The sequence below is a fragment of the Zootoca vivipara genome, chromosome 2 (assembly GCF_965207765.1).
Source record: "Zootoca vivipara chromosome 2, rZooViv2.hap1.1, whole genome shotgun sequence".
In the NCBI taxonomy this organism is placed as follows: domain Eukaryota; kingdom Metazoa; phylum Chordata; class Lepidosauria; order Squamata; family Lacertidae; genus Zootoca; species Zootoca vivipara.
Window position 1 is genome coordinate 8,494,783 of NC_142584.1, and position 21,983 is coordinate 8,516,765.

Genomic DNA, 21,983 nt, shown 5'->3' on the forward strand with positions numbered 1-21,983 from the left:
ACATCAGGGTCTTTTCCAAGGATTCTTCTCTTCTCATGAGGTGGCCAAAGTATTGGAGCCTCAGCTTCAGGATCTGTCCTTCCAGTGAGCACTTGGGGCTGATTTCCTTAAGAATGGATAGGTTTGATCTTCTTGCAGTCCATGGGACTCTTGCAGTCCATGGGACTCAGAAGTACAATACATCTCATTATAGTGGGAAAGACCAAGTGACCACTGGACCTGTTTGGTCTGCTACCCAGGTGCCAAACTGTTGACAGGCAACTTCAAGCTACCTTCCTTGGAATCCTTATCTTTAAATTAGACTCAGACTGGGACGGCTTTTCAAAGAGAGGGCACCTTCCAATGTAACGTTGTCCACCTTATGAGGCAATGGCCAGGAGGCTGACATGCACAAATTGACTTGAAGTAGCCAGGCATTGTGAAGAAAGGAGTGGGTTGCTCTGAGGAGCCTCGCTCATGAGAGACTGGCATGGTTTCAAAACTACAGTGGTACCTCGGTTTTTGAACGTAATCCGTTCCGGAAGACCGTTCGAGTTCTGAAACATTCGAAAACCGAGGCGTGTGGTTTTCCCAGCCAACAGGACTCAACAGCTGACAGGATCTTGCACTCAGCAGAAGCTGCCTCAGAAGTTTGACTTCCAAGGCGCGTTTGGAAACTGAAGCATTTACTTCCGGGTTTATGGCGTTCAAAAACTGAAATTTAAATTGTTATAACCCACCCTGGGACCTTAGGGTGAAGCGTGTGTAATAAATTAAAATAATAAAAGAAGGGATGGTAGGTAGGTAGGTAGGTAGGTAGGTTGGTTGGTATCACAGTGGTGTGTGAGATTGGACTAGGCCTTGGTCCTGTCTTTGGTGTTATATTCCACAGACAGGCCTCAATGGTTGCACTACACTTGTGGCGATAATGACATGTATCCCAGGGCTGTTATGAGCATGTAGAGTTTTTAAGAAGAAGTATTGATGACGATGACATGATAACCTGTTTTAAACACATCACAATGACTTGTACCCTGTTAAAGTTTCAGTGATGGTCAGTCACTGGAGACTTACAGCTATTGCAGGAAGACAGCAACATTTTGTTTGCCTCTCAGCAATTAGTACTCTGGGGGACTTTGCTTCTGTACATTAAAAAGGGAATTTGGATTCTTTAAGGTAACAAATTGAGTCTTCTTAGTTTGCGCTGCAAAAACAGACCTGTACAATCACCTAGTAGGAGAAAGCTGGATGCATCCAAAATTAGTGGTCAGCCAAGACAATGACCCTGCAGGTGTCTGTAAGGACTCCTTCCTTATCATAGGAATAATCCCCATAATGATGAAGTAAAACCCTCTCCAAAACCCTTTTGACAGTCTCAATAACAATGGGCATTGTATAAGGGTTGGATCCTGAGCTTGTCTCAGAAAAGGAAAATTACATTTAGGAATCTTGATTACATAATTAGTGTCACCATGATCACTAAGACTGCAATTTGTTTTAAACAATTTTTTTAATATTGTGGGGTTTTTTTTTATTGCTGTAAACTTCCATGCAACCTTACAGTAAAAGGTGGCTAAGAAACTGAAATTATTGTGGTGATGGTGATGATGATGACCCTTTTATGCCCTAGTGGATTTTAGTAGGACATTTCAACAAGTGTTTCAATATCTTTATCCCAGCCTGCATTTAAATGGGAATGTTTTTTAATGGTTTCAGTGGTGGGTTTTTTAAAGATGTTTTTAATAGTATTGTTTTATTGCTGATGTGTTTCCTGCCCTGAGTACCTTGGGAGGGGTGGTGGGATATACATTTCATAAATAATGGTTAGGATTGTGCTGTAAATCAGATGCTTTTGAGAGGAAAGCTCAGACTGAGTTCAAAGGGAAGGCACAGAATAGGTAGGAATCTTCCACATGCATTTGGGAACAAAGGAAAATACAATCCATTCAGAATGGCACAACCTTTTTAACCCCCGTACAAGTTTTACAATCAAGACAGTTACAAAGATTAATGCACAATTATTAATATGGATGTGATGAAGAAAACCTGGGGGTGGGGACATGTCTAACCCTGTGCAAGTGCTGACACAGAGATTTAACATGCAATTTCACTGGTCTGTGTGCAAAGTCTACAGCCTAGCTACTCATACATACCTACTGCCTTGGGGTGCAATGGAGATTGTGAATCTCTTCTGCATTGGTGCACTGCTGTTGCTAAACTGACTGGTGGATTTCTAGTTACAGGTAGGTAGCCGTGTTGGTCTGACGTAGTCGAAACAAAATTTAAAAATTCCTTCCAGCAGCACCTTAGAGACCAACTAAGTTTGTCATTGGTATGAGCTTTCGTGTGCATGCTGAAGTGTGCATCTGAAGAAGTGTGCATGCACACGAAAGCTCATACCAATGACAAACTTAGTTGGTCTCTAAGGTGCTGATGGAAGGAAATTTTTTATGGTGGATTTCTGTCCATGCAGATATGATATACATCCTTGCAGACCTGAGCCCAGTTCTCTGTGTCTGGGTATTCATTTCACATGTAGGGGAGACAATTTGGTCTCGGAATGACCGTGCCTCTACCATTCATTCTGCACGCCTGCTCTTAAAAGCAGCACGGGTCCTGCATGTGGGTGCCTACAAGTGAAACCTTTCTCTATAGCAGCACAGCACGGCAGCTCGTGACCCAGGTAAGAGAACTGTGGCGATTATGTGCTGTGATGTAAGTACAGTTGGCTAGAATTGCTCCTTCAGCACTTTGGAAAGGAAGCAGCCAGTGCAGAATGTGCTGCTTCCTGAATATGAATCATTTTCAACGGTGCCGTCAGTTGGGATATTTAGGTGCAATTAGCATTAATTGGTCCTTTGCTGGCAACATCAGAATACTGGCTGGACCAGCACACTGAGAAGCTCTTTGAGGGGGGCGCACACGTCTTCTTAGAGAGGCAATAATGGTATGGATGGAGTCCTGCTTGGTACTTGTTTTGAAAGCATAGAAATGGCCAGGGTCCCAGGGAAGGCTGCTTGGTGTACCTAGGACACATTGTACCAGATGTCTGGCAGGGGAGGAGAGAGGCCTTATAGTCACCCTGCAGGCATTGCTTCACAAAGCAGCCATTTCCCCCCTTTGGATGAGGGAAATGCATACCAACAATATGCCGAAAGCAACAAATCTAAGTAGGCAGCATAAATATGGCAGTAGAGATAAAGCAAATTAGATGGAAAGGCCTGGGTGCCGAAATGACACCGAGGTGGGCTCCAGGTCATGGCATTCCATGAATTAGGCACCACAACTGAGAAGGCCCCGTCTGCCAGTACACCCCTCTCCCCCTCCTGCAGATGTAGGCAAAGAAAGGGCATTTGGATGAGTGAGTTAACAGTCCTCAAGCTACTCTGGTCCTAAGCCATGAAGGCCTTTCAACAAAACCACATAACCTTGAACTGGGCCTGGAAATGGACTAGAGGCCTGCATAGTTCACAAACAGCCAGTGTCCTATAATTGAAACACCAGCAAATTTTGGCCACCTTGTATTGACAGCAGGCTGCTTTTTGACACCTGGAATTATGATGCGACATACCCTTATTTATCCCCACCACCACCCCGCCCACATAAAAACAATAGGTAAAGAGGCATTAGTGATTGAATGATACTAGAAGGTGGCAAATTACTCCAGATATTCTGTGTGCGCAGCATTTAGTCAAGGCAATTCTTCCCCCTCCCCCTTAAAATAATATTTTTTTTCCAGCAAACACTTTCTTTAATTGCCATAGAATTACCAGGTCTGCAGTACTTGTTGTCACATAACCTGACCTCCTTCATCTCCACCGCCAACCACAGTTTGATTCTGCCTTCATATTTGTCCCTGAACTGTAGCGACACTAATTCCCTTGACCCGTTTGAGCACAATGATCTTCATACCAATTTTTGCAGTTTTACAACTTCCCCCATGCGTGTTGAGATTATGTCTCAAATATGTTCTAGGTCAATTAGCATTTCAACACCCTTTTAGGACATAGGGCGCTGTGATCTTGCTACATGTTAAAAAGATTTGCCAGCACATTCACAAAGCTGGCTGCCATGCTAAAAATAACCAAGTGCCATACGTTTCATCATCCAATGGACATGAATAACAAGCAGCCCTTAGATCTGATGGGCAACACCCGTGGCTCATCATCTTGGGATGCTGGGAGTTTTAGCTGCACAATACTTGGAAGGTCACAGTTTGCCACCCATCTTTGATTTCATACTTACTGGGCAGAGATGCTCTGTGCCGTTCCTAACCTTGGGGTTGAACATATGAACCTCAAGGACTGCCTCTCCCCGCACGAACCACCTTCATCAAAGCCCTTCTCCTTGTATCTCATTTGAGGAAGATGGGAAGGGTGGCCACATGAGAACTGTCCTTCTCAGTGGTGGCCCCACCCCAATTTGTGGAATGCTTTCCCTAGGGAAATGTGCCTGGTGCCACCATGGTCTGTTTTTTAGGCACCAGACTAAGACATTGCTATTTACCCAGGCTTTAAATAGTTAAATCAGCCTCTGCTGTGGTGCTTATGTTTTAGTGGGGTAGGATAGGACTTGGCTTTCTTATTGTGCTGTTGGATGAGCTTTTTAAAGAATTTTGTATTTACATATTTTGCCATTTTTTAAATTTTTATCTGTATTTTGTTCAGTTGCTTTGAGTATATACACATATACATACACACACACATACACACTTAACAAATGTAAATCTAATAATAATTGATGTGCTTTTTAAATAAACAACAACAACCCAGAAACATATGACCGAAACTGTGCACCAGAGTCACTCCTGCTTGATTAAGTCATAGGCATGTTGTTCTCTGTGGAAATAAATGGGAGGAGCAGTTGATGGAGGTGCCGGTGGGTGGTGGTCGGGCCAGAAAGGCAGGCTTGTTAAGACAACTGCAGCCACCTGTAACTCCACCTGCAGCCTCACCTTAACATAGTTTCCCTTCTCGAATTACCTGGATGCTTATCCCATAGCAGGTGGGGATTTGAGCACATTAGCCGCATCATCCCCCTAAACCTCCAGATGTTGCGCTTTCCCAGCTGGGTCGCCAGATGACCTTGTCCATCGGGGCAGACTAAGGAAGCCAATCAGCGTGGGCTAATTTTAGTCCCACGACATGTAACATCTGCGGGTGGCGGCGGCTTTTTTTTTCTTCCCCTTGCGCCAGCGCCGGAAGGGTGTCTGATGAATCCCTGAGCCAGGCAATCTCTCAGATCTTGTGTGCGCGCGCGTGCGCGGGGCCAGATTCCATACGATCCAGTCCGGGATTTCCACGTGCCCCTGCAGAAATCCTTCACTTCTTGGCTTGTGCATTCCCAATGTGAGAATTCTCAGGATCTGCCTTCCCACCCCGTTTTAATTCTCTTCTCTCTTATTCTCCCCCCCCCACCTATAACTCCGTAGACTACAGCAAATGGCCGTAGCTTCTTCCTCTTTCCCCCTCCTTCGGAAACCGTCGGCGAAGGGGTTTGGCGTCGCCACCGCTGCTGCTGCCATAGCTCTGCTTTTTTGATTTCCACGATCCCACCCACCCGCCAGCACCTTGATCCCCGCATTCCGGCTCGCCACCAGCCGCTGCCGTCGCCCAACCAGGCGCAAGAGCACCTCGCCAAACGCGCGCCTATAACCTCACCCCACTTACCCAGCCACCTCCTTTTAAAAAAAAGGCATTAGAAAGTAGAAGCCACAAGGAAGGCGGCGGAGGGGGGGGGGGGTGGCAGCGGCGAAGAAGAAGGAGGAAGGCTCGGAGGAGGGCATTGGCGCAGCGGAGCGGGTGGGGGAGTGGGAAGAGGCGGCCTCTTGGTACGCGAGCGCGGATTTCCAGCCAGCCGCGGGAGCCTCGTCAGAAAGAGGACCCGGACGCAGCGGCGTGAAGGCGGAGATGCGCCCTTGGAAGCGGGCTGGGAGTGCCAAGACCCGGCGGGGGAGCAGCAGAGCTGCTGGCGCCTTGCCCGAGCCGTGAGGTCCGCGCCGAGGGGCGGCCGAGGTTGCGGCAAGACCGCGAAGGGGGAATCCGCTCGCCAATTCGCGCACCCCGCCCGCGTCTTAACCCGCCCGTGCTCCGGCTCGTCTGCATGGGAACAGCCACCCATCTCCTCGTGCCGCCCTGTCTTGCGCAGCCTGCTCGGGAGAAGCGCACATCCCGCCTCGGCTTGGGCGATCGCCTCCGGTGAGCGACCCAGGACCAGCCCCCCGTTGGCCCACCTCCGCCGCCCTTTCTTCTTCCTCCTCCTCCTCCGGCAGAATATGCGCGCCTGCCCGCCCGCCGCTGCGCTGCGGAGGAGCAGGTAAGGGCTCCCCGGGATCGCCGTGGTTGGGAGATGCCCAGGCAGCTCCTGCACCGTCCCTGTCGAGCTGCCCTTTGTGCGCGGGGGCGCTAGGGGTCCGGCGGCGGCGGGCAACCGGTGCCATCTAAAGGGGGCGGCGGCAGCAGCAGCAACAGCAGGAGCGTGTGGCCGATGTTGGTTAGCGGCGTGGCCGCCGCCGGCGGTTCCCGCAGAGACTCATGAGCAGAGGAGCGACCCTGCAGCGCCGGACCACCTACCTGATCTCGCTGACCCTTGTCAAGCTCGAGTCGGTGCAGCAGCAAGAAGGCGACGACAAGGCGGGCGCCGGCGATGGGGGCGTCCTGCCCGACAGCAGGGACGGCGGCCCCGCGCGAGTCTCGTCGCCCTGCGCGGCGGATCCCTCCGGGCTGAAGGACCGCAAGGAAGCCGAGGAAGCGGCGGCCGCCAAGCTCAAGAGGCAAGAGCGCATCTTCCACCGGCAGGATGCGCTCTGGATCAGCACCAGCAGCGCCAGCACGTCCGACTACCTGCTGCAGCTCTCGCCCAGCAGCCCCGGGACGCCCAGCTCGTCCCCGTCCCCAGATGGCACAGGGCGGCCGGGCTCCGTGTGGACACCGCCCAGGGGCAGCACCGGCCGAGGAAGCCCGTGGGACCCCAAGGCCAAAGCCGCCATGAGCCCAGAAGGAAGACCCCTTGCTCCAAAGCCCGAAGGGCTGGGGTCTTTGGGTGCTCCGGTGGTGCCCCCCAAGCCGGCGACAGCTGCACTCTCCAAATCTGAACCAGCTGTGCCCTTTGTAGCCCCGCCTTTGGCCCCCAAACCTGAACTGGCTGTGGCCTCTGTCGCCCCACCTCTGGCTCCCAAACCTGAGCCGGCTGTTCCTTCTATAGCCCCGACAGTCCCCCCAAAACCTGAGCTGCCTCCAGCTGTTCTCTTTTCGCCCACCGCTCCGAAGGTTGAGGCTGCCATTCCTCCAGCTGCAACTGCCAAGCCTGAAGTCACTGTGCTTTCTGCAGCTCCAGCTGTGGCTCCGAAACCCAAAGCCATTTTGGTCCCTGTTGTTCCCCCCAAGCCAGAAGTGATTCCAATCCCCCCCAAGGCTGGGCTGAAGGAGACCTTGGGGGTGCCTGGGGACGAGTCGCCAGTTCCAACGCCCACCACTGCCAGTTGCTCCTCCAGTGCTGCAGCGCCAGGACGCCGCATGTTGGTGAGCCATGCCAGCTGGGGTGGCCCGGAGCCTGGGACCCTGGAAATCAGTGTGGGCCGGGTGGGTGGCTCTTCCTTTTCCCACTCGGGAGCCTCCTCTCCTCACCCAGCTGCTGGGAACCGCCGCCTTCGCCTGGCCACCAATAAGCCTTTCAAGACAGTGACCACCAGTGGGGCCAAGGTGAGTGCTGAGCCAAAGGCTGGCAAAGGGGGCCACAAGGGGGCCACCCCCAACCGCCTGTCGTGGCCTGAGAGCGAAGTCAAGGGACGCATGAAGGTAGCTGCCAAGGGCAGTGGGGAGACGGTCCCCAGGGGGGGATCCCGGGCAAAACTATCCCCTCACAAGAACAAAAGCAAGACTCTGGACAACAGTGACCTCAACCATGGCCCGGGCAGTCTGGCCTCTTCTGGCTCCTGCTCCTCAGAGGCAGCCGTAGGGCTGAAGAGAGGCCGGGAGGGTGGTCGGGCCTCTACCCGGGACCGTAAAATGCTCAAGTTCATCAGCGGCATCTTCACCAAGAGCCCGGCATCCACTCCCACCCACCCTGGACCTGGCTGGAGCCTTAGCCATAAGGAGCTGCTCAGCGTCGAACTGGCCAAGGGTGAATTGCCCAGTGAGTACAGTGGCCTAAGAGGCCTGGCCTCTCTCTGAATGGAAGGGATGTGTTGGGTTTTGGATTGTTGGGGGTGGAGGCTTGACTGTGGAACATAGGAGAGGGGCTTGAGGACCGAAGGTTTTTCCTTACTGGGTTGGAAGATGTTGGCACCAATAACTTTGCCTTGGGGTGTGACGATGGGAATGCTAGGCTGGTTCCTTTCCAGCAGGGAGCTCCAGAATGAAAAACTGGCATGGATCCGCCACAGATCATTTGTGTGGGCCTCTGCTCAACTTCTTCTACAGCAAGGCTGAGGAACATGTGGCCCTCTAGATGTTGCCAGGCTACACCTCCCATCATCCTTGGCCCATTGGGTGTGCCGGGCCGGCTGATGGGGTCATGGAGCCAAAGAACACCTAGAGGGCATCAGGTTCCCCAGCCCTGCTCTGTAGAGTCGCTTCTGTAGATTTCACTCTGAAGATTTAGGTCTGGGCTGAGTCGGCCCTCAAGACCACTGGTGGGTGTGCCCTGCGAGAGAAACGTGGAATTTCTCTGGGAAGGAGATTCTGGACTGCTTAGCTTTGTTGCCACGGTGATGGGTAGGTGATGGCAGCCAATGAGCATGTACCCCAAAATGGAGCAGTTCACTGAGGTGAGGAGGGGTGAGCCCAGGTATGTGCTGCTGCTGCAGCTTTTCAAACTGTGTGTGTGTGTGTGTGTGTGTGTGTGTGTGTGTGATGGGATTCATAACCTCAATATCTCCCTTATGGTGGAATGTGACAAAAATGATATTATCACTATTGGGTGTCTGCGGAGGCTGGTAAGGATGCTTTCTCCAGTGGGTTTTTTCCACCATGTGGTCAGATGCTGAAGGGAGTAACATTAGGGTGGATCTCAGTCCTGAGGATGGCTTGGAACTACTGCTGTAGTAGTACAGGTTGTGAAGCCATTCAAGAAGCAAAATCCCTGGACTAGCTGTTGACAAATTTTCAAATGCAAGAACATTCTGCTTCCCATATATTTTCTTCCCCCGCCCCCCATTACATGCTACATGCCAAAGCCTTGTCGTAATGAATGGTTGTGATTTAGGGATTACCCGGGAGGTGCTCGGCTAACTCTGAAAGGGGGGGTGGCAGTATCTCTGCATCCTCTACAGCACAACAAATTGGACCCCACCAAAGCAGAAGCAGCAAGTGCAGAACAGGAGCATAATCTACCTCTGCAGCAAATGGTTCTCTTGCTCACTGTGCCGAACAAGAACCCTGCTGATTTTACAGGTTGCCTCATGAGTATTGGATGGGAGGGGCAGGTGTGGTGTGTGCATGTACCTGTGTGTGTGTGTGTGTGTGTGTGTGGAATGGAATCTTAGAGTTCTAGAAAAGATAATTGAGTAGAGAGACTGGCAATTGTCTTTGACGGTGTATAGGGAGCTGGGTACCACTTTTTGCCCTTTCCTACCAGGCAAGAGATAACAGCATCCAACAAAATCTAACAGGCAACAAGAATTAAAAAATATAATAGAAAGTAAAGATGGGGTGACAGTTGTTATTGTTTTCAGAAAATTCAGACACCATTCCATATGGATGTGAATGGTGGAACAGAGCTATATGGTGTTGTGGAAGTTTTAATAGAAACTGGTGTGTGTTCTGCGTGATTATTTGATACCTGTTGTGGATTTTGACCTGAGAATCTCAGTTGTGCATGTGCCCGTCTCTTTCTATTTTTAAAAAGCAAGTTGCTATTCCTCATGGTTGTGAAGGTAAGTTTCATGTTGCCCAGTGTACTTCAACAGAAATCTCCATTGTACGAGAGGCAGAGTCTCTTTGCCTGTCTCTCTGATTTCTGTCATGGTCTCCAGTTGCATTATTCTCCCGTTGTCCTTCTGTTCGTTTAAGGAAAGGGCCATAGCGCAGCAGTAGAAGTCACAGGTTTCAATCCCTGGCATCTCCAACCAGTAGGTTCAGGTAGCAAATGGTTGGGGGAAGACTTCTGCCTGAGTCCCTGGAGAGCATCTTCTTCTAATCAGCCTCTTCCAACATGGTGCTCTCCAGGTAGTGTGGACTCTCAAACTCCCACCAGCCTGGTAGTTAAGATTGATGGGCATTGTAGCCCAAGATATCAGGATTGCACCAGGTTGGGAAAGGCTGGCGCAGGCATTACTGTGGAAATTGTGAGAACTGGCACACACTTCAGGATCATGTTTGACAGATTAATTTATGTCAGCATGCATCTATTTTCTATTATATTAATGTACAATTAATGTTCCAATTCTCTTGGTGCAGAGTTTAGGCTTTTAATTTGGGTGTGTGTGTTTGTGGAATAATGAAGTTCACAACAAAAGTATCTCCATCAGTTGGTAATCAAAAGATTCTACCTGCTTAGGAGTCTTTCCTCGGTATATCCATTGGTTGCCAAAAGATGGATCACTTTTCCCATTTCTGGGTGGTTTTTAAAAATGTCTTCTCCTCTATTCCTGCCACCCTCAAAAGACCAGATTATGCTCTCAATGGCTTCTTTGCAGCCCGTCAAAGTCTAGTTGTTCTTCTGATTTTGATGTGTTCCCATTGTGGGAGGGTTGGGAGACCTTCTAGCCAGAAGGACTGTTCTTCTAATTGCTCTCTGAAGTGAGAGGTTAATTGCAGTGGAAAGTTTTAGATTAAAGGGTATATTTTAGAAGGCAGGAATTAGTCGTCATCGTCGTTCCCTTGTTCCCACTGTGTGTTAGCAGGAAACACCCCTGCAAATTTATATGGTACTTTGAAGAACTTCTCCAAGGTCATATTTCTGCATTCTGCTCCCCTTGGCAACTGATAGCTCCTGGCAATTAGGAGAACATCGGGGGATGGAAGGAGGTTAGGACTAGTTGACCCCAGTCTGGGGAGATCTCCCAAAAGAGCTCAGCATGATCCTCTGTGGACAGACACCTGCACCAGAGACTTATAGTTGGTTTAGTAGTCATTTCCTCTTCCTAGGAACCCTGTGAGCTGTAAATCCTAAGCGGAGTTCTCTAATCAGAAAATTCTTAGCACTCATGCCAAACAGCATTCTGGGAGTTCTTTGCAGTAGGCTAGATTTGCATGGTAGGGGGGATGGAAGGAGGTTAGGACTAGTTGACCCCAGTCTGGGGAGATCTCCCAAAAGAGCTCAGCATGATCCTCTGTGGACAGACACCTGCACCAGAGACTTATAGTTGGTTTAGTAGTCATTTCCTCTTCCTAGGAACCCTGTGAGCTGTAAATCCTAAGCGGAGTTCTCTAATCAGAAAATTCTTAGCACTCATGCCAAACAGCATTCTGGGAGTTCTTTGCAGTAGGCTAGATTTGCATGGTAGGAGTGCTTTGTGTGAAGAGCGATTTCTGTAAAGAATAAACGAGGAATGGGAGGCTCAATGAAATTTGAGAACCTGGCAGCATACCCTCCTCCCAATTTCAAGAAAATGGCCTGCTAACCATGTGCACATAGATTTTGAAAAATGTCTAGAAATGCATTTCACGTTGTGGTGCCTGTTGTGAGCCTGGCAGTCCCCATTGACAAAGGGGATGAGTCCTATATCAGAAAGAAGAAATTGTTCATCCTGCACATGAAGGCAGGGTGAAAATTGCCTCTCTCTCCTTTGGTTAGAGGTTCATCTTTCTGGTTTAGTGCTGAAGCTGAAGCTGAGCAGAAGCCGCCATTCTTGGGTAGAGCTGTGGGCTTCAGTCGGGATGTGCAACTTAAAAAAATATATTTAAATGTATATGCTGTCCATCCAAAAGTGCTCAGAGCAGCCAACAGTTAAAACCCCTGCAACCAATATGTTTGAGATCGAGGCCTTACTATGCTGAATGCAGACCATCTCTACAGAGTATTATGGCCTATCAGGTGCTTGATAAGCTCCCCTGCTCTGGCCGTTTCTGGGATCTTCCAGACATCCTTCTGATTGTGGATTCATGATTATTTGTGCTCATGATGGTACACAGGAGCTTACAAGCAACCCCGATTTCAATATTTTCTGCCCTTGCACAGGTTTTGGGATGGACATATTGCTTTGTTTTCATTTGACACATGTCTTACAACTTCCAGCTGAAATGGTGTTAATAGTTCAGGTTGTTTGCTGTTCTGCTTTGGCTGCAAGAATTGGAGCCAGCTTTGGCTGCAAGAATTGGCGCCCACACCTCCATAGTTGATGGGCATTGCCATTCAGATAGTGTGCATGCACAGTGCCATGTGCTCAATTATGCAGGGTGAGGCTTAGGTGGGTCTCCCAATATTTTTATTAAAGTTGGCACCCCTGAGTCCAAACATGCCCCTCCAGATGGCAATAACACAGTCATATTGGGTAAGCATCACAGAAAAACTAATGAAGTGGAATAATGTGTGGGCAGCCCAATATAAATCCACCACCAATGCACTATTTTTGCATCAATGACACCTGCAAAGAAGGGTCATAGCTGCAGAGGAGGGTCTGGAGGGGCCCTGAAGAAGTTCTTTCTTTTGGCCTGTCCTGACTCTTCCAATGTTCAGTTTCATTGGATGGTTGCAGTTCTAGTATGATGTGAGATGGGGATAAAGTCTCTCTGTCCACTTTCTCTATCCACATCATGCATAGCTTTTATAGATTTCCATCATGCCCCTATCATGACCAGCTCTATCAATGGCATGTTGCAGAATACCCCTTCAAAAACAAACAAAATGCCACCTCGTCTGGAGGACCCCAACAGTTTAGCTGAGATGTGTTCAGCTTGGCCGACTACTAGTTTTGCTGGCATGCCCAAGAAGGGCTTTCAGGCTGAAAAGCGCCTTTTGAGCTATTGCTATCATTATCATTATTAATGAATATTGTTAATGCAGGATAAAATTGAATGGAGGAGAAATTGAATGTACATTGTTGGGGGTGTACACTCCTGCACATAAGAATTTAAGGGAAGAGCCCCTTTTCGCATCCAGGCTGAGGAAGTGTTTCAGTAGGGTGGTCCAGAGTCCTCCGGGGGAATTCAAGGAAACATTGAACTTAAACATCAAGCCCTCTGTTGTGGTGTGGTGTCCAGATACGTGCCATTTTAGGAAACGAGCCACAATTTTTTCAGCTGCCTTTTAAAATATATGAGAGTCCGGGGAATGATTTCTCTTGTCAGAGCAGCCAATTCTTTTCTATAGAGTTCCTGTTTCTGTGCCCAGATGGGCTTCCTAGAATTAATGGAACTCCTTACAGCTGCTGACAATGAGCTGAGTGTAGCATCTCAGTATAAGGATCACGGAGCCATTTACTAGTTCTGACCATTGACAGTTTTCAATCCTCCTAAGTTGATCGCTGGCCTGGTTAAAGAGAAACTGAGGCACAGGCTCAAGATGCAGCCTTGGACCTTCCTGAAGGTCACCTGGAAAGTCAAAGGCAGGAACCAGGTGGAAGAGAGCACTCCCAGCCTCACTGCTCATATGACCCCCCCCCCTTGGATAATTTTAGATGCATCACTCTTAAGCACTGATCTGTTTGTAGAAACAACAAAAGCTCCTGTGGTGGCTTTAAAGTCTTGTTGTACTCAAGCATCCATGGGCTAGAGAACTTCCGCCATCAAATAGGAGCCCCAAAAGTTATGGCAGTATAACTGAATAGCCGTTAAGGGGATTTGGGATTCTTTGTTTCTGCTACCAAATACATTTAACGTGGCTGGCTTTCTGCAAAGCGTTTGCAACTCTAAATGAAAGCCAGGACTTGCAGGTTGAATATCTGTTTTGTGCCATGGTGGAGGAAATCCACCATGTGGATTTCCTCCACCATGTGTCTGTAACCCTACAACCCTGGTGTAAGGAGCCATTTGGTCAATAGGAGTATAGCATCTAGATCTAGGGAAGTAATAGTACCACTGTATTCTGCTCTGGTCAGACCTCACCTGGAGTACTGTGTCCAGTTCTGGGCACCACAGTTCAAGAAGGATACTGACAAGCTGGAATGTGTCCAGAAGAGGGCAACCAAAATGGTCAAAGGCCTGGAAACGATTCCTTATGAGGAATGGCTTAGGGAGCTGGGTATGTTTAGCCTGGAGAAGAGAAAGTTAAGGTGGGATATGATAGCCATGTTCAACTATATGAAAGGATGTCATATGGAGAAGGGAGAAAGATTGTTTTCTGCTGCTCCAGAGAAGCGGACACGGAGCAATGGATTCAAACTTCAAGAAAGAAGATTCCACCTAAACATTAGGAAGAACTTCCTTGACAGTAAGAGCTGTTCAGCAGTGGAATTTGCTACCAAGGAGTGTGGTGGAGTCTCCTCCTTTGGAGGTCTTTAAGCAGAGGCTTGACAGGCATATGTCAAGAATGCTTTGATGGTGTTTCCTGCTTGGCAGGGGGTTGGACTGGATGGCCCTTGTGGTCTCTTCCAACTCTATGATTCTATGGTGCCTAACTTATATATATCTGAGTTTCCAACACTGGGGGTGGGGCAGGGCAGGGGTGTAAATTACAGTTCCCATAATTCTTCTTTTTAGGTGTTTTAAATGTACAGTGTGTACATAAGCTCATGTTGATAAGTGGACCACCATATTTTCGCCTCTAGGAAAGTGAGTTGCAGTAGCATAGCACATGCAAACACCTCCTGGGGCGGGTGTGCAGGGCATGCCCCTAAGGGGGTGGGGCCATAGCTGTCAACTTCCGGATTGGAAAATAAGGGATCAGTAGCAGCGCGGCACCGGAAGTCACTTCTGCATATGTCCAGACATGTGCAGAAGTGCCCTCTGGTGCTGGGCTGCCAATGTCCACATGTCTGGGCACCAGAAATCACTTCTGCGCATGCCCGGGCATGCGCAGAGGCGATTTTTGGCCGGCAGGAGCTGCTTCTTTATAAATCCGGGGGAATTACAGTATGGGATATTTTGCCATTTGGGATAACATCGGGAAACGGATTTAAATACGGGGGTTTCCCACGGAAAATGGGAGACTTGACAGCTATGGGTGGGGTGCAGAAGAAGCCCACTGCAACTTGCCTCACAAAGCGGCACAGGGGGCGCATTCATGCACCACAGCCCACCACTGTCCTCTCTCAGCCAGAGCTACTGGGCTGGGCGCCTTGTGTGCTGCAACCTCTCTCCACCCTGGAAATGGAGCTGCTGTTGGTGGTGTCAGACTGTCGTGTGAGGAAGCTGTACCTGCAGCTCCCTCGCACATTGAAGCCAGCCCCCCCAGCAGCCCCCCCCATGCCACTGGTGACTTGTTGACCGGGGACCTAGAATTGGGATCATCTGTGTGATCAGTTGGTGGGAAGCGCCATATGAAAATAAGGCTTGGCGTCAAGCTTAAATAAGGCATTTATATCTTGTCTTTCCTTTGCAAAGCTCCAGTCGGCTGACGACCTGTAGTTAAAAACAAATGAAGCCCAAAATAACTAAAAGCAGCAGAAAACAAGAAGGCACAAGGCAGCCATAATTTCACAGAACTGGACATCCTCCAGGAATGGAACCAAATTAAATGCAGCAAGTTAAAAATACAGTTTAGTGCAGGAGTTCAAAGCCAACTTGGCCAGATCAGCTTTATGATCCACGAGGAAGAGTGAACCAGTGTCAATTTTGTGATCTCAACTTTTCCTCTCTAGTTGTTGCAACCAACTATTGGAGATGCGCTTGCTCTGAATTCCCTTCATCAAGCAGGGAGTTGAACCAGGTTAGACTTTCCCCCAGCCTCCCAGAATGAAGTTGGTCTCCAACCAGGGGTGATGTGTCCCATTTCACTGCTTGAGGCGAAACAGGAAGTGCCGTTGTGCCCTGCCAATGCCACCCACTGTGCCGCCTCTGCTGGTGGAAAAGTGGGAACAGCACTGGCACCAATTACTAGTGAGCCATTGTGGATTTATGGTGAAATCTCACAAGATCTTACCAGAAAATGGTGCCCGTGTTGGTGCTGCTTCTCTGCCAGTGACAGAGTGCCCGTCAGTGTAACACCTTAGGGCAGGCATAGGCAACCTTAGCTCTCCAGATGTTTTGGAACTAGAACTCCCATGATCCCTGACCACTGGCCCTGTTAGCTAGGGATCATGGGAGTTGTAGTTCCAAAACATCTGGAGAGCCAAGGTTGCCTATGCCTGCCTTAGGGGCTTCCATGGTCTGAATATGTGGGGCCTACCTCCAACTGTCATTAGCCCCACCCATCAAGGATTGCCGTTCAGTAATTTCCGGAGGACACTAGATATTGGGGAAGACTGGAGTGGGCTTTTTTCAGGTCTTTGGTTTTATGCCTTTCCTTGGAAAGTCCCAGAGCGTCGTCAGATACAGATTTGGGGTGTGTATAAGCTTGAGGTATGCAGTGGGGAATAGCTGTGTGTAGACAGTTCTGCGTGGTATGGCTTGAGGCAGCGTTCTTCTAAAAAAAATGAAAGCCTGAGGTGGCTTTTAACTAAATTTTTACTTAGAGCAGACCCACTGAAATCAAAGTCAGGCCCATTAATTTCAGTGGACCTACTCCAAGTAAAACTTACCGCTCCTTAGTTGTTGCTGTTTTTTTTATAAATAATAATAATAATAATAATGGAATCCCAATCTGCTGGAGAGAAGTAGACCAGGAAGATTTGCTGGTGATCCTATTGTTTGGCTTCTGTTATGGAAACTGGTACTTCAGACTTCATCCCTCTGGTTAAAGATACATTTTAAATAAAAAGGTAAAGGGACCCCTGACCATTAGGTCCAGTCGTGACCGACTCTGGGGTTGCGTGCTCATCTCGCATTATTGGCCGAGGGAGCCGGCGTACAGCTTCCAGGTCATATGGCCAGCATGACAAAGCCGCTTCTGGCAAACCAGAGCAGCACATGGAAACGCCGTTTACCTTCCCGCTGTAGTGGTTCCTATTTATCTACTTGCATTTTGACGTGCTTTCGAACTGCTAGGTTGGCAGGAGCTAGGACCAAGCAACGGGAGCTCACCCCATCGCAGGGATTCGAACCGCCAACCTTCTGATGGTGGCAATACTAGGAAGCATCTGTGAGTAGGTCCAGAGTACCCAACTACTCACCTGGTTTGAAAGCAAGTCTTGTGGTTCAAGTCTTTATAAAGTACCGCAGGACTTTGTGGTTTATTTTTGCTGCAACAGATTGATGTGCTTCCCGCTCTGGAAGTTGTTTACCTAGATACTGTCCCTCCCCATGAGTCACCTGGAGCTGTCTGCTTTACCAGCTCCTCCTTGCCTTGCACCTCCCTCTCAGCATTCCTGTGGCCTTGATTATATGGGTCAATCTGCGGGTTGGGACTCAATAGGTGAACAAATTTGGCCTTGTGTTGGACAGGTGGAGTTACAATCTCTTGCAGCCCTGTGATTCTGTGGTATCAAAGCCATATTGGCATGCTGCTTACTGCTTGCAAATATCCTGCAAATCTCATCTTTTTATTTACATCATTATTGCATCACTGTGTTGCTATGCAATTGTGGGGCTTTGTGTACAGGCACCCCCCCGATTTGTGTAGGGATTGCATTCTGGGTCATCATGCGTGAAGGCAGAGTGGACACAAGCCCGTTCCACCTCGTTGTGGATCACCATGATGTGCACGGTCACACATCTATTGGTCATTGTCTATACACCACACACACAGGCAAACCTGGGTATACAATCAAATGTGTGCTCAACAGGGAGCTGTGACTAGTCCAGGCTCTCCTGGTGAGTATGCTTGGGTGATGTGTTTGCAGACTCTTACTTCTCACTTGTGTTGTACTTCTTTTTACTACGTGTGTAATATATATATTTAAATGTAATATACTGTATGAGGATGCCCTTTGGATAGCTTTGTCTATGCCGTCCTACCCTCCAACATTTCTCTGATGAAAATAGGGATGTCTTATTTAATAATAATAATAATAATAATAATAATAACCCACCCATCTGGCTGGGTTGCTCCAGCTGCTCTGGTGCCGCTTCCAACATACAGTATATAAAAACATTAAACACTAAACTCCTCGAAAGATTCCATCAACGGTGTCTCCGAAAATTTTTACACATCACTTGGGAAGACAGGCGAACTAATATCAGTGTACTGGAAGAAGCAAAGATCACCAGTGTTGAAGCAATGATTCTTCGACTGGTCATGTTGTGCGGATGCCTGATGATCATCTTCCAAAGCAACTACTCTATTCCAAACTTTAAAATGGAAAGCGTAATGCTGGTGGTCAACAAAAGAGGTTAAAAGTCTCAAGGCAAATCTTTAAAAATGTAGTATAAACACTGACAACTGGGAAACACTGGCCTGCGAGCGCTCCAGTTGGAGAACAGCCTTTACCAAAGGTGTCATGGGCTTTGAAGAAACTCGCTCTCAGGACGCAAGGGAGAAACGTGCTAAGAGGAAGGCACGCTTGGCAAATCCACACCGTGATCAACTCCCGCCCGGAAACCAATGTCCCCACTGTAGAAGGACGTGTGGATCCAGAATTGGCCTCCACAGTCACTTACGGACCCATTGTTAAAATCGTGTTTATGGAAGACAATCTTACTCGGCTACGAGTGATCGCCAAAGAAGAACAGTATATAAAAACATTAAACACTAAACAACTTCCCTATACAGGGCTGCCCTCAGATGTCTTCTAAAGGTTGCATAGTTACTTATCTCCTTGGCTTCGGGGGGGGGGGAGAGGTATGTTCAAAACTCCATACCGACCAACATTTCCCCAGTGAAAATGGCAATGTCCTAAGGAAAAGCGGGACATTCCAGGATCAAATCAGAAACCGGGATGGCTTCTGTAAATCCGGGACTGCTCCAGGAAAATAGAGACACTTGAAGAAACTGCATCATATAATGCTGTCTTCCGCTGAGTCATGCAATTCTCTCGTCTAGCCCAGTATGGTTTCCCAGTATGGTCCTTCCTGGGAGAAGGACCTCTAGCAGTCAATGCAGACCATACTGAGCTACTTAGAATAAGGCAGCTTCCTCTGGACCTCATGTCCACTCTGACTGGTAGTGGCACTCCAAGGAGTCAGGCAGGGGTCTTTCCCTATTCCTGCTACATGAGCTACTTTTAGCTGGGGACACTAGGGATCGAGCAGAGAACTTTCAGCATGCAGAGCATGTGCGCTTCCATTGAGATATAGTCCATTCCCAACCAACGATATACTGGCAAATTATGACTGCAGCAGCTGCTGAATGGAATTTGTGAACTCTGCAATCCAGGCACATTTATTTGACAGTTTTATTGGCACATTACATCAAATAGCATTGATTCAGTTTGTCAGCGGGGAAGTGCATATATACCGCAACTCTATGCAAGATCGGGGGGGCGGGGTGTGTGGACCAAAATGTGGTTTTGACTGCAGAAGTAAGCACCCTGAGAACCTTGGCATTTAGGTTTTTTTTCCATGTTTCTAGTCCTTATGGTTGCAAAAAGATCTTACTGTGTGGGTGACTCTTTGTGGAGCCTCTGAATCCTGAGTGTTGAATTTCCAGTGGGGTCGCAGGGTACTGCACAGACATTTGCCTCTCCCGTGACTAGAACAAGCAAAATAGATTATGGGTGCCGGGGGGGGGGGGAGAGGAGATGCAAATTTACTTGCTTTTCAGAACTTGCTTAGATTGCAGTATTTAGGTTTTCTTGGCTTCGACTCATAAAGCTCACATTTATAGAGTCTAGCCCAAGGACGGGGATCCTGTGGACCTCCAGATATTGTTGGACTGCAGTTCCCACCAGCCCCAGCCAGTCAATGGTCAGGGATGATGGGAGCTGGAGTCTGGAGGGCCACAGACTCTCCTCCGCTCAGCAAAATAAGGTAATGTAAGGGATCTGCAGACATGCAATATATGTGCTTGTGGTTCCCTTTGTCAAGGGATGATTCAGTGAGAGATGCAATGTTCACATCCTGTAATTGCAAAGTGAATATCAAATAATTCCCTCCTCCTCCGTTAAAGTCCTGGGGTGGTTCTGAGTGGTAATGCACTCGGCATACAGAGTGCCACAGAATGGAAGGAGATGTCTGTGAGGAGCTCTGCTGCTAGCCGTGCACGTGGGGAGAACGGCTCCATTTATCAGCAGCACACCAGCTGCAGTTTCAAAGGAGATGCATTTTGTATTCTGCCCGTGGGTGTTTTTACGACCATTGCAGGATGCCAAATTGTGGTACGGTCCAATGCAACACAACCACATGCATGGTCGGCATCTTGACCTGTAAAAATAGGTGGCAAATGTGTGCCGCCTTCTAAGGCACCTTCACAGTGGAAAATAGGATCTTCAATATTTTTAACTTACAAGGTTTTGAAAGACCTGAGTTTAGGATGAGAATTTTGAGGCCTCTATAAGCCGAAAACAACAGGGAGATAAATTTCTTGGCACACTGAAGTATATTAAAAAGTTTATATAACGATTCTGCTTTATTTTATGCGTACTCAGAGGTACACTTGATTTTAATATTATTGGCCAAGAGTTGCCAGGCAATAGATTGGGATCTACTAGTGGTTGCTTGGATTATTGTAAATTACATTGGATTCTGATCCCACACCCCGGTTTAACATTAGCAACTAAAATTGACTCCCCCACCAAAACAAAAATAACCCACCTGAAATGAAGAATGTATGTAGGCACCAACTGTGAGAAGTTCTCCACATCCAGTTTTCTGCAGAAATTTGTGATTTAAATAATAATAAACATGAAAATTGTTCAGAATTTTATTGCAAAAGTATCCTAATAAACACATTTTGTGTACAGTTTTGATGAATGTACCCATTTTTGCAAGCGATTTCTCCTAATATATATTTTTTGTATGTTGTTTTCACTAAGATATTCATTTTATGCACACTTTCCCCCAAATACATATGCATCTTTGGAAATGTTGTTTGGCCAGAGAACTGCACCACAAAATTCAGATAAGTGTGAATTTTGAAGGATGGTTGTGTTTTGGTTCTCATATTGTTTTGGAAAGTGAAATTTTTGACAAATTAGGCTTTAAATGTGAACTAAATCAAACTTCTCTCCCATTCCTAACTGTGTGCTCTGTTTCAGTACTCAAAAGACAATTTCTTGTTTCAGAATTTTGTAATTCTAAGGGTGTCTCTTTTGCGCCTGACTGGTGGGTCTCAGAGTCTAGCGTTCTGTCCCATCTGTGCTATATCGCTTGCTCTGTGCTGGTTGCTATTATGAGGCAGGCCTGAGCCCTGGGGGCACCGAGCGAGAGAGATGAAAATGTTATTTAATAAAGTGATGTAGATTCTGTGTGAGTGCTGTGCGTGCTGGACTTCAGCTTTCAATCTTTTGTGGAAGTGCCCCAACAATTTTGACTCATGGAAAAGCGGATAAGGCCACACCCACACCTTACATTTAAAGCACTATTATGCCACTTTATCAGTCATAGCTCCACCCCCACCCCCAAGCATCCTGGGAACTGTAGTTTATTAAGAATGCTGAGAAGAGCCCCTATTCCTCTTACAGAGATAACAATTTCTAGGGTTCCCTGGGAAGAGGTGTTGATTGTTGCACCATCTCAGATCCTCCAAGTGCCCCTATTTTCCAGGGACATTTCCAAATTTACAGATGCCTTCCCTGTTTCTGATTGGATCCCGGAGTGTCTCACTTTTCCTTAAGATGTCCCTATTTTCATCAGATAAATATTGGAGGGTATGGAGTTATGCGATCCCTGAGCCAAGAAGATATGTAGCCATACAACCTTTAGAACAGTGTTTCTCAACCAGTGTGCCTCCAGATGTTTTGAGACTACAACTCCCATCATTCCTGACCACTGGTCTTGCTAGCTAGGGATGATGGGAGTTGTAGTCCCAAAACATCTGGAGGCACACTGGTTGAGAAACACTGCTTTAGAAGACATATGAAGGGAGCCCTGTATAGGGTAGCTTTTTTAAAAAAAAAGTTTAGTGTTTTATTATGTTTTCATATCTGTTGCAAGCCACCAAGAGTGGCTGGGGCAACCCGGTCAGATGGGTGGGGTATAAATAATAAATAT

At 47.9% G+C, this 21,983-nt stretch overlaps 1 protein-coding gene across 2 annotated transcripts in view; it reads left to right on the top strand.

Moving 5' to 3' along the window:
• The window catches only part of AGAP2 (ArfGAP with GTPase domain, ankyrin repeat and PH domain 2), a 118,440-nt gene that overhangs the window by 41,588 nt on the left and 54,869 nt on the right, over nt 1-21,983 (top strand). Inside the window, exon 1 of one of the 2 annotated variants that reach the window (XM_035102946.3) lies at nt 6,361-8,112. The exons of the other annotated variant lie outside the window; for it this stretch is intronic. Within the exon in view, the coding sequence (XP_034958837.3) occupies nt 6,513-8,112 (1,600 nt within the window). The 5' untranslated portion in view covers nt 6,361-6,512. Of the gene's footprint in view, nt 1-6,360; nt 8,113-21,983 lie in introns of those variants that run through there. 2 annotated transcript variants of the gene reach the window in all.